This window comes from Pleurodeles waltl, chromosome 1_2, assembly GCF_031143425.1.
Source record: "Pleurodeles waltl isolate 20211129_DDA chromosome 1_2, aPleWal1.hap1.20221129, whole genome shotgun sequence".
NCBI lineage: Eukaryota > Metazoa > Chordata > Amphibia > Caudata > Salamandridae > Pleurodeles > Pleurodeles waltl.
The window spans coordinates 7740582-7754273 of NC_090437.1; the positions used below are offsets into that span (position 1 = coordinate 7740582).

At 42.5% G+C, this 13692-nt stretch overlaps 1 protein-coding gene across 1 annotated transcript in view; it reads left to right on the forward strand.

Annotated features, from left to right (window-relative positions):
• LOC138296372 (proepiregulin-like) overlaps positions 1–13692 on the forward strand; it is a 203679-nt gene that overhangs the window by 179488 nt on the left and 10499 nt on the right. The window contains exon 4 of the mRNA XM_069235448.1: positions 11189–11341. Coding sequence (XP_069091549.1) covers positions 11189–11341 — 153 coding nt within the window. The remainder of the gene's footprint in view (positions 1–11188; positions 11342–13692) is intronic.

The following is a 13692-nucleotide window of genomic DNA, read 5'->3' on the forward strand; positions in this document are numbered from 1 at the left end:
ATGGTGTAAAATGAGGCCACACCTCAATAAATCACAAAGCTCGGGGGAAGAGGGTTACGGGCTCAATAGATGGATGGGAAAAGGGATTTGGGAAAAGGTGTGGAAAAGACAAACACTACACAAAAGAAACCACCACAATATTCGTTGGGGCACTGAGCAGCAAACCATCATCAATCTGTTGAGGAAGGAAACAAAGGGATAAGTAAGAAAGTATGACGCAGTCAGTAAATTCATTGGGAACAGTCCTTCTGCCCCAGGGAAACCCCAGATAGTATATCCTAAGTGTTATGTCTTCTAGTTTTTAAATATGGAAGATTGAATGTAACCCATGTAGTTCTAAGAATTATGATTGTTAAAAGGAAAACTATACTGTATTGCCAAATTGGGTGATGCATTTCCATTCTTCTTTGGAATGTCTGTCACTCTGGTGCCTGTCTGAACCTATCTGATAGGTAAGCTGGAGTCTGGCTTTCAAAGTTTTGTTTGTGCAGGAGAGGACTAGGAAAAGGCCTGTGTATTGAAAAAAACAGTAGCTATATTATAGAGTAAATGAAAAGGACAAGAGAAAGCTTGGTAAGCTTCATGAGAAGTCAGGACTCCGGAGTGTACCAAGAAGACTCAGAGGCAGAGCAAGAACATAAGAGGAGTTTCACGTTTGAGCGAGCAATGCATCAAATACATATTCAGCAGTATTTCCAAATCAATACACCTCTCTCCAGTTCACAGAACTGAGTGAGTACTAGGCCTCAGAGTCTTTGCCAAAATCATGGGTTCTCTTTGAAGTCAAAAACTTTCATCTTTCTAGTTCTTGAGGTAGTCCCACCCTGGGTCCTTCCATCTTACTCCTCCAGATTCAGAGTAACTCCGTCCCTGTCCCAAACCGAGCAAGGTAGACTTGTGAAGTGCACTACTGTTGAAGAACAAATAGAGAAACAGAAATGGAGGATTTGTGTTTGGTGACTAAAGTGGCTGGTTTGTTATGAGGAACCAGAAAAAAAGAGTAGACCCCACGGGTAAATTTCACTACTTCTAGAAGGCCATCCACTTTCAGGAAAAAAAGGGTCACCCATCAGCCCCCAATAATTGCAAATCATTGGAAACAAGTTTACAGTTTTGTTGAACTCCCTTCCTCACTGTCAGCCACCACATATATCAGTCATCACTCACAAATTCACAATCACAATCAATAAATATAGTACCACTCATTGGTGCAATAGTTACTTAGTTACCTCTTCCAATCCAAGCACAGTGGTTGACCAAAATACCTCCTCTTTGATGGTATCCACACATTGGATTTAGACATTGGCACTGGCAGTCTTTTAATCAATGATTTTCTAGGGTAGCCCTTCTAGGTGATGTAAAAATAGGCTAGGCCATCGCATGTGAGAGAGGCAGGCAGCATCTCTAACATCGGTTTAGGGTATGTCGGGGCTTCTTCACTCCACATGGGTCCAACTCCGTTCTAGGCTTGTATGAGACTTTAAAATCAATGGTGGGGCGGCATAAATCCGACACAAACATAATGTTGCACTATCATTTTTTTTTTTTGCAAACACAGAAAGAGAAAAAGAAGCTGAACGAGAAATAATGAAAAAGTTCTGTGGTGGCACTGGCATACTCAGTCCGGGAAGTAGAGTTCATCCTCAAACTCTGGTGGTTCACCCAGAAGTTGATAAGCTAACAGGCTTGATTGGACCAATCACCCTCTTCCTTTTCCTGTAATATTTCAGGAATGGTGTAATCAGGTGTATGAAACACTGGTTAATTTTGATCATGGTCAATCTCTCCACTTTTTGAGGAGAGAGACTTCTCACTGTAACAACAGCACCAGCTGCACTGAACACACGTTCAGCAGACACACTGGCTACAGGACAAGCCAGAAACTTTATTTCCAGGCTGCTGAGCTCTGGCCATTGGCTCATCTTTCCATATCAACACACCAATGGGTTATGAGCCACATACACCTCTTTCAGGTCATCCAGATACTCCTGGAACATCCTATAGATGGTCATTGGTTCTGCCACCTGCTCGGCTGCTTTTTCTTTCAACTCTGCACTAGACTTAAGACCTGTCACTTGAAACCTGCCAATATAGAGGTTGGGCCAGATTTTTCTTATGCTATTGTTGCCAGTTTTCTTGGTGGGGTTGGCGGATTTGAGACAAGACTGATCTCTCTGGAAGTTGAAGGCGGCACCCCAGAACTGTAGAGTGGATCTCTAAGTTCAAAGTTGTTCTTCTTTCAGTTATCCAGCTTGCGCAACAATCCACCTCTTGTATTTTGAAACATCCTTTTAAAAAAGGAATGAAAGTGGGAAGAATTTTTTTTCCGTATGTATCAAGCAGAGTGGCACAGATGTATTTTTGGATGAAATGATATAATTTTGCTGCCTTGAATTACAAGTAAAGCAATAGCTTAGGCTAGTAATCAAGGCATGCGCTTCTGGGTTTTCGATCGCACCCCCGAATGCGAACCTTTCAGACACCTTCTTTAGCTGCTCCTTTAGCAGGTGCAACAATGGGATAGCTTGGCCCATTTTATTGCCCTTCTTGCTAACTTCCCACCTGAAAAATGTAAAAGGGAGCAGCATCTGTGTGAGGCATTTGACTAGGCTCCAATTGTCCGCATCCATGGTCATAGCTCTCCCAATTGCATCAGCTCCTCTTTCAATAACAGAGTCATTGATCTGCTTGTACTGCTCAAACAGATGTTGCAACATATAATAGGTTGAGCTCCAACGTGTTGACACCTCCTGTATCAGAGCTTTAACTGGTACTCTGTTATGATGCTGAATAATCTGCAACTGTTTCTGGGCTTTAAAAGAATGACTGAAATGAGTGTAAATGCATCTGTAGATGATCAGTATGTTGCTGACAATTCCTTCTTTTTTAAGTAAGTCTTGTACAACCAGGCTAATGCAGTGCGCCAAACACAGGACCCGGAAATAGCCACCGTCTGCCATGGCCTTCGTTATGTTACTACCATTGTCCCTGGCAACAAATGCAACTCGATGACCTCTGGGTCGCAGCAATTCAGACACCTTGCTAATAAATTCCTCCAAGATGTTTGCAGCTGTGTGTGACTTCTCCATGGCGATCATGGCTACTGTTGCATGCTTCAAAACACTCTTACAAATTTCTTCAGGGCCAATACCTGTAAATAGCTTTTGCTTTACCCCCAGAATAGAGATCCAGTGTGCAGTAATGTGCATGCAATCAGTCGTCTGACAACTGGTCCACATGTCTGTCATCAGGTGGATAGTATGGATAACACTTTCCTGCAAAGCTTGTTCAACCAGTTGCAGTACATCATGATGCAGTGCTGGAACAGCAACTCTGGCAAAATAGGTCTGGCTTGGAGTATTCCATTTTGGGTAGAGAGCTGCCAGAAATTCTAAGAATACCACTCCTGCCACAAAAGAAAAAGGAAGGAGGTCCAGCGCTAACATTTTTGCCAGCTTGCCATTGTACAAACGTGCTGTTGGGTGGTTGCTGTCGTATGGCCCCTCCTGCCTAAACATGCATATAGAGGTAGCCTGGATTTTCTTCTTTTGTGAAGCCACTGACGCAGGTGACTTTTCAGAGGTAAGTGGTGTTAGACTCAATGGTGGTGCAGTCACTGTACACAGTGGTGTCTCCATCTGACTCTGCGTCTTCCTGTGCCATTGTGAAGTTACTGAGGTGGGTGATTCTCTTGCACTGCTGGTGACAGGGCTGCTTTGTGTGAGAATAATGTTACCCTCTTCTTCCTCATCTTCCACTGTAATTTGACCAGGTGTAGTAGATGTTTCCTCGCCCTCCTCAGTTTTACCACCATGACCACGATGAGCCGTTTGTTTAAGGTGCTGCTTCCACCGCATTGGGTGATGTTTTTTCATATGGTTCGTCTGACCTCCAGTACCATAATGTGAACAGGCTGATCTCAACGAACACTTGCGTGGCAAATGGAGTATATGGCAATGTTCTCCTCCTGTTTGCTAATCGCACAAAAGTCCCTACCTGGGGAGGATTACTTTCTTATTGTGCCAATGCCTGAAGAAGAACTGGATGTAGGTGGTCGTGGGTGTATTGATTGCCTCTCTGCAGTGCATACTCTTACTGAGGCATGGGAGCTGTCGGTGCTGTCTGTTCCACATCTCTCAGAGCAGGTTGGATAGTAATGTCAGACTGCTCTGTGCCAGCTTCTACAATGACTGTGTCAACATCATCATCATCCTCGTCATCATTCCATTCCATGATTCTAAGGCTTTCTGGAACTTTTGTTTTCCTTTTCCTCTTCTGGCATCTCCTGGGCTCTGCTGGGGTCCACTCCATGTCCCTATCATTATTATCAGAAGTGGTGATTGGAGAAGATGGTGGAGTAGTAGCACTCTTCCTTTTTCTTGCTGGAGATCTGGAAGCCCTTCATTCTAAAAGAGGAGGTTCTTGCTCGACAGAAAACTCGACCTCCTGTTCTGTTCCAACTTCAGGAAGACCAGGCTGTGGCTGCTGTTCACTTTGCTCTGTTTCCTGAATTGGTTGGGTACAACTTTGTGAAAGGGACAAATCTAATTCAACATCACTGATCGTTGGAGTCACCATGGTTGCAGTAGTTGGGTTGGGGTGGCGTGGTGATGCAGGAGTGCTTCCAGGTTCCTCCGTGAAAAATGTTGCAGTTGGCACGCCACTGGTAGAACACTGCTTCTTCTCACTGGCCACTTTCTTGGGAGCAACTTTCTTTGGGGCCATCTTAACTAGCTCTAGGTTGGCAGTGGCACTAAGATGCACAAACAAAAGAGTTTGGTGCATGTGGACCGAGGTAACTGTAGGGCCTTCTCTTTGGCAGTACTGCAGGTGATGTGGATTCTCTTCTCTTGTACACCTGAAAGCAACCAAGCAAGAATAACATGTATTTGATTAAAGGTGGCGTGCCATTGTTGCAGCAGGTTGAAAATGGTACAGAGAAATGCAATATTAGTGCTGTTGGTTACTTATGTAATATAACTAGTATTTATTTTAAAGGCAAACCACACCACCACACCATAAAAGAGTGAGATTTCAAATCAGACAGTACAATAGGTAGATCAAGCTCTTTGCTTTATTTACATCTGTTTTAGGAGACACCTGGGGGGGAAGAGTTGCATGGATAAATAGAATAATCCTTGAAATAAAATAACCTATGGCGGAAAGCTGGTCCAGGGGAAATGCTCTGGTGGATAGATGGGTGGAGGAATGGAATGGATTGGATGGATGGATCAAGGCAAAATGCAGAATTAAATAAAAATTAAAATATAATTTAAAAAAAATAAAAAAACGCTAAAATCTAAAGAAAAAATAAAAATAAAAATTAGAAAATTAAATTAACCAAAAACTATTAAAAATAGAAAAATTATTATAAAAATAAAAATCAATTAAATTTAAAAATAAAAATATACAGTATACACACAAAATGGCTACCAGCCAACCACATGGTCAACAACAAGGAGCAAGGAAGAAGCATGGAGAACAACGAACACATGCAAGCCTAAGGCAAACGCCACTGGCTGCATGGACAAAAAGGCTGCCAGCCAGCCACATGGTCAAACAACAACAATGAGCAAGGAGGAAGCATGGAAAACAAAGAACACATGCAGGCCTATGGCAAGGGGCACTGGCTGCATGCACAAATGGCTGCCAGCCAGCCACGGGGTCAAACAACAAGGAGCAAGGAGGAAGCAAGGAGAACAAAGGACACATGCAAGCCTAAGGCAAGGACACTAGCTGCATGCACAAAATGGCTGCAAGCTTGCCACAGGGTCAAACAACAAGGACCAAGGAGGAAGCAAGTCTATGGCAAAAGACACTGGCTGCATGCATAAAGTGTCTGTCAGTCAGCCACATTGTCAAACAACAACAACAAGGAAAAGGGAGGAACAAGGAGAAAAAAGAACACATGCAAGCCTATGGCAAGGGACACTGGCTGCATGCGCAAAAAGGCTGCCAACCAGCCACGTGGTCAAACAACAACAACTAGGAGCAAGGAGGAAGCATGGAGCACAAAGCACACGTGCAAGTCTATGGTCAGGGACACTGGCTGGATGGACAAAATAGCTGCCAGCCAGCCACATGGTCAAACAACAACAACAAGGAGCAAGGAGGAAGCATGGAGAACAAAGGACACATGCAAGTCTATGGCAAAGGACACTGGCTGCATGCATAAAGTGTCTGTCAGTCAGCCACATGGTCAAACAACAACAACAAGGAGCAAAGAGGAAGCATGGAGAACAAAGAACACAAGCAAGCCTATGGCAAGGGACACTGGCTGGATGGACAAAATGGCTGCCAGCCAGCCACATAGTCAAACAACAACAACAAGGAGCAAGGAGGAATTATGGAGAACAAAGAACACATGCAAGCCTAAGGCAAGGGACACTGGCTGGATGGAAAAAATGGCTGTCAGCCAGCCACATGGTCAAACAACAACAACAAGGAGCAAAGAGAAGAAAGAAGGACACATACAAGCCTATGGCAAAAGGACACTGGCTAAATGCACAAAATGGCTGCCAGACAGCCACATGGTCAAACAGCAACAACAAGGAGCAAGGAAGCATGGGAAACGAAGAACACATGCACGCCCACAGCAAATGACACTGGCTGGATGGACAAAATGGCTGCCAACTAGCCACATAGTCAAGCAACATTCTCCTATGCCATCAAATATTATCACCCCACAATATAGGCACTTTCTGCAAAAAAATGAATAGCATACAATATTAAATTTAAATTGCCCTAAACAAAGTTTTAAAAACACATTCCACTGAAACATTTATTTAATGCACCGATGACTATTAGCACTGGCCTGGGATGACTGGCTTAATGGCCCTCTGGAAATTTGGGCCACATACTAAAATAATATTGCAAATGGAAACATGTAAAAAAGGTACTGAGCTGTGCAACAATTTTCCTTTACAAACGGTGAAAAATCAATGAAATTCAAAATAAATCATAACTAGACCCATACTTAAACTCCAGGCCACCCACCACTATACATTTTTTAAATCAAATGAAAGTGCCAATTAATACTGGTGCATGCCCAAGCAAAGAAACAACAACTCCCTTATTCAATATAGTTTTAGAACTTACTTGTGTGATGATTCCACTAAAACAAAGTCCTTACATCCAAAGGTAGATCCAGGAGACAAAGAGAGTGATCCTTCCATCTCGAAATCTAAGTGAAAAGTGACTTGGGGATGGACAAATCACTAGGAAAAGCCTGCTGGACAGGAACAGGAAGTTGGAGTCTCTGACACACTTCCTTCATGTTCTAAAAAAAAAGAAAGGCTTCTCAATCTGAAAAACGAATTCTAGGGTCAATTGGAGAAGAAAATCTAGTTTAAATAGCTAGTTCTGACTAGATTTAGTAGCTCTGGAGCAGAAAATCATCTTCAGAAGTGAGTTTGCACAAGTGAGCAGCCCGTTTTGGTCACTGGTGCGGCTGGAAGCAATGCAAGAAAACGCGAGGTCTTGCGTGCGCTCGCTAGTGACCCAGGAGAATTGTAATTGTTGCGAGAGAGCGCTAAAACCCAATCTAAAACCCAAGCTTGCAAGCACAAACAAACTCCACTCCATGCCTGAGAGTTAAATTCAGGAACACTGAGCTACCTCGTGTAGCGCCGAGTGCCCGAATTCTGTTAACTCCACTGGCTACGCTCAGGTCTAGTGATAACATGAGAACTGACTGATGGCGCAAGGGTTTAAGTAGTGATGAGTCATGAGAAATAAGTATTGAAAGATGATGGGGAATAAAAAGTAAGAAGTGGGGAATGTTGAATAAAGGATAAAGAATGAAAGATGAGGAGCAATGTTTGAGGTGAATGGATTGTATGGTAGGAGGACAAGTGAGGAATAGGATAGAGTAAGGGATGAGAAGTAGGGATGAAAAATGAGGGATCGCGACTTAGGGACCGTGGATGATGGATATGTAGAGAGGTATGACAAGGGGAAGTAGGGATGAGACATGATGAGTTAGGGGTTGATGGATGATGGATCAATAGTGACCAATGGAAATGAGGATGTCCTAAAATGAATGCTGTCCTTGCATTCAAAGTTGTTTAGAAAGATGTTATGACCTCAACGCACTAAGATGACCAGGTTTTTAATCAAATGACAGAGAATGAAATAAAAAGATTTCCGTGCGACTAATGGATTGTTACTCTGTAAATTATCTCTTTCTATAGCCTCAGGTGCTAATGGAGAACGTTCTGTTTCACAGAAGAGTACACTGTGATCACATATTTTAAAAGAAGGACAGACAATGCAATTGGAGCCCTTGTCTGGATGCTTATCTTCATACCCTAGCAATGAGCTGTAAAAGGCCAAACACGCCTCTGCACAGAGATCTGCGGAGTCACAGTAGGCAAGCAGCCTTAAAGCACAATAATATCCATTATGAGATGAGTCATTGCAGGGGATTGATTAGCGGGTGATTTCCGACAATCAGATCATTTATATGGTTTTTGTCCTTAACAAAATAAAAAAAAATGGTTCAAAAATGTTAAAATATATTACTTTTACATTTAAAGAAAAGACGTCACATTAAGAAGTGCATAATACACATGGATTCATAATTTGAGACAAATGTGCCACAATAAATTCTATGTACTAATTTGTCTATGACCACAAACAAAACTACTGAATAGGGCACCAATTTGGTATGTTATTTGCTGTATGTTATTTCTGATCTATATAATTTAACAAAGTGATTTATTATTTGCTTGACAACCATGCTAAATCTCTAAATAGTAAGCAGGAGTTCTGCGACCATTTAAGTAATTTGTTGCTTTCTCAGGACAATATATTCCAATATTTCAAGAGTCATGGCATCACAATGAATTTTGGGTAAACTACAATGCTTCCAATAATATTGCACCATGATACTTTAACTCTTCAACTCTCTGAGGGGCAGATGGATAAAAACTACAAAAACTGTAAACTTGGCACTACTCACCCGTTAGGGTCTCAAGGCGCTGTACGCATACCACTATGGAACACCTTCTGGCTTCTCCCTGTGAGATGCCCACTCCTAGGCACCCCAAGGGTGAAGCAGGGCATCCAAGTGCTGTTGGGGCCATTGTGGAGATTAAGCAAGCTATTGCCAGAGTTACAGAGCGGGACCCATTAATTATATTAGGGACTGAGTCAAGAATTATCTGGTCCAAGGGAATTGAGCCAAGACCTGCTGAGACAGGACTTGAACCTTGGTCCCAGGCCAGATCTCTGCATCAGGGTCTGCTGCTCTAACCATTGTGCCACACTTCTCCAGTGTGAGTGTAGCACCACTTTCCCTGCGCCCTTTTGCACCCTCCTATCATCACCATGTGTGCGCTGTATTTAAAATACGGCGCACCATAGCGCAGGGTAGGGGACAATAGCATCATTTCTCATGACGCTATGGATGTACTCTGCAGGAGTAGCGCCAAAATATTGACACTACTCCTGCCGAGTACATAGGGCCCTATTCTAAAGAATGGAAGCCCCCTTTTAATGGCTGCTCATGAGCAGGTGTTAAAAGTGCAGTAAAAAATGGTGCAATCTTATAGATTTCCTTACACCATTTGTTCGGCTCCACTGACGGGGAAACACCCCCCTTTGCATACATTATGCCTGGCACTGGCATAATGTAGCGCAAAGAATTATTGTGCCACTTTGTAAATATGGTGCATTATTTTTGTCCTTCTAACACCACAGCTTCAACAAAATGACGCTAAAGTGGCGTTGGAAAGGCGGTAGGGGCTCTTAAATATGCCCCTTAATATTTTGCTTAGATTATCCCCCATCCCTCTCCATTATGTCAATCTACTTGCTCTTTCATCTTTTTACTTTTCTGATAGTTTTGATACTCTTTCCTGTTTGACTTAAAGGGAAGAATTAGCGTGAGGGGTTGCAGATGTGGAGAAAAAGTTACTCTGTTCCTCGCATGCTCCCCTAGACGTGCAGAAGATCCTACTCGTGGTAGGGGAAGTGAAGGAGTGAATTTTGGATGTCTGGGAAAAGTTAGCATGTCACAGCTTTGTGACTGCAGAGTTTTAGAACCGTCCCTATCTGTTGCCAGAGATATTCGTTTGAAACCTATGTTTTTACTTGCTTTGTTACTATTCTAATGATGATATATACAGTGCATTTTTACCAATCAGCCAAAAATGGTGGGTAAATACACACAAAATGCGTCAGTAATTGTAACATTAAACTTCTGCATATATATGTCAATGTTGTGCCAAATGTTTCACTAAATATACATTGCTACATTTGTATGTATTTTTACTAGTTTGAGGTACATTTTCCTGTCTATAGAGTTTGGTTTTTGAAACTCCATCACAAAATGGCTTTTTTAAATGTACAGGGATTGATGGCGGTCATTTTGGAATGTTTTGGCTTTGCCAGTGCTTATGAAGCGATGCCAAATTCAGAGAGAGCTGGAGCCATTTACTGCAGGGAGTGGAAGTCACTTCCTGCACTGGGGTGGTGGAGAAATGTTGCAGGGCTGCAGGTAATTCATAGTGACAGCAAGTGGGGGTGGCAGCAAAGTGGCAGGGTTATAACTAAGGAAGAGTTTAAAGAGTTTACCCAGGTAAACTTCCAGGAAAGTGTGATGGTTTTAATCACCACCCAACCAGCCAATGGTAGCCTTTAAAACATTTGAACATTTCAGCAGCAATGGCTTATGGGAGCTGACCTAAAACTGTCCATTCTTCTGTATGTATGAATAACTTGAGGTCACTGAAACTGCCTGTAGGCGAGCCCTAGAAAGGCTGTAACTTACCTCTCATCAACTACTCACAAAACCCAAAATAGCTCTCTCTTTCACTCTCTAACCTTTATGCAGAAGGTAGAAGACATTGTAATTCAGCTGAAAGCATCCTTGTGTTAGGGCGAGTGTTATTCCACACTTCCAGTGCAACTAAAAGAAGAGGGGTATGTAGTCCCAGGTAGGGTCTTTGCAGCGTATTCAAGAAACTGCCCAAAGAGTGTATTTGATTCTTTGGATCGGGAGAAACAGAAAGGCACCATGAGCGTAGCTCATTTCTTCCAGGTTTTCCTAATGTAAACACAAAAACGTATTTTCATGAACAAACAGTTAACTATATTTGTACTTCTCTAATCTCTGTTGTTCTCGCGCTATGAGTAGTGGAATATCACACAGGCTCCCTAACCTGTTATCTGCTTTTAATTTTAGGTGCCAAAAGGGATACATTGGTGAAAGATGCATGTATTTGGAAATAGAATCTGTTACTCAACCGATGAGTAAAGAATATGTGGCACTTTCCGTAGTTCTGAGTGTTCTGCTTGTCGTTGTTGTTGCCCTATGCTCATACTTCATGTATAAATGGTAAGTAATCTTTCCTGTATAAGGTATTTCTGCGTGCTTCTCTTTTCACCTGAGTCTTCAGTCTGTTTTTTTGCATCCAGTGACCGTGAAGTTATGACAAAATGTCTTTAAAGGTTCTCCAGGAAAGTGACACTCTTCATAGGAGGTCAAGGAAAAGGGAAGCTCGGATGCCAGTGCCAAGGTGCACTTGTTGCTCCCTCTCATCTCCATTTTCCAACTCTCATCTGAAGATGGACCTCCATATGGCCCCTACCCGCTCAACTTCTAACATAAGATATGACAGAGACCTTTGTAACATGTTAGCGGAAACAGGAAGGGAGCAATAGGCAATGACATGACAGTCAGCTGATGGGCGAATAAATTTGTACTTACAAGCAAAGATTGGAATTTACCTATTCCATCTTCTTTAGATCAGAATTTCTTTGTTTGTGCCAGGGTATATCAACAATCAGCACTGCCATCACATGATTATTTTAATGTGGAAAGAATTGTCAAGGGTTGGTGCCAGTATTATTTATACCCATCTCTCCTCTGGTGTTCACCTTTAAAAAAAATGAATGTGTCTACAGGAAAGGGCTCTCACTGGTTTTCGAGATGCAGGTATTACCCTAAGGGGGGTATCCTGGATATAAAAAACAATGGTATAAGAGTGTTAGGGCTCATCACAAATATTCACTCAAATTCACAAAAAATCACCATAGATAGCTAGGTATCTGTTAAGCACTATCACCCTGAAGAAGGCCTTTGACCTGATTAGGAATCAAAACGGACCAAAACATGTTGGTGCATGGATGTTTGAATCATTGTATTCAGTAGACATCCTACTAATATCTCTTCTACCCATACCATGGGAACCACAGAATAACAAGTAAAACACTCTGGGTATACCTGTAAGGTATCTTTAAATAACTGCATCCTAGCTTTTGTTCAGAAAAAAACATTATTGTGAACTCCCACATGTAGCTGAGCCCCTCAAGGTGGTATCAACTTTCCTTGAAGGGAAGTGACGCCTATGATGAAGCATGCCACAGTGATGAGGGTGTGGTGTCCCTTTCCCTCACTCCATCCCTAAGGTTCTACAGCAGCTGCACCTAAACAAACTACCTTAATTACTACACTACTTCATCTTCCCAGTCTTTACTCTCTTTAGACCTGTATAGCTGTTGTCCATGGTAGTAGAACAACAGCAAACCAGAAGCTCTATTTGAACAAATCATCATAAAGGTGGGGGTGCCTGAGACCTTAGGCATGAAGAGGGTAGTAATAGAATTACTGTTGCGACATCTAGCGTTTCCGTTTCAAGGTCCTTTCATCACCACTAGCCAAAATTGTACTCAGCTACTGTCAATGAAGATTGCTTCGTCAAAGTTAAGCAGTCCCTTAACACATTTGTAAGTACGAATAGCGTTACTATAGAAGCACACCCTACGGGGATGGGATAGCTGCGGAATGCGACTGTGCTGCAAGAGGAGCTGATAAATGAGCTCACAAAGGATGAACTTTAACCTGGTATGTGTTGTGCAGGTGCTGAAGAACAAAGTCAAATGACATACAAGAAATGCAGCTATACAAGATTGTGTTGCTGTATATCATTGGCACGTCAGCAGTCAAACAGAATACAGGGCCACAGAAATGAATTGTAAAATAGGCTCCATTTAAGTGAAAAAAATAAAAATAGTAGAAATACTCTGGGACTTTCAACTAGTTTTGGATTTTGTTGTCTCTTTCTAAAGCTTAAGAAGCTTATTTGTTCTCAAGTTACAGAAATGTAAAATAAGATTGTATATTAAAAAAGAAGTTCTGTACTGCAACTCTTTCCTAAGACTTAAATTGTCCTCATATGATGCCACTCCTATCCTCATTGGTTCATTTGTGATCACATGACCAAGAATACTCCCTACTACTGAGTTAATTTGACATTCAGTTGTGGAAGTTTCTAGCTATTATAAAACTTCAAGGGCTGTATTACATAAAGTGCCCGGGGTGCAACGGATGTTTGTGCCCTCTTTGCACACCCCTGGGGCACTTTGGCATTACAGAAGGGGCCACAGACGCTTATATGCCCCTTCTGTAATGTCAATAGCTCTTGCCCAGATATAGCACCAGCACTATCACCAGAGGGTGTTCCCTCATTTGCAAGGGGACATGGCCTCACGTAAATGAGGGAATCCCTTTGCCTCTGCCCCCACGCCATATTATGTACCAGGTGCAGAGGCAAAGAAGCTGTCAGGAGGCGCACTGTCCGTATGCCCTTAATGGTAGCCCCCTGGAGGGGGGAAAGTGGTCCTATGGACCCCCTAGGTATTCCAGTGCAGGCGGGTGCAATCATTCCCTGCACCCGCCTGCAAGGG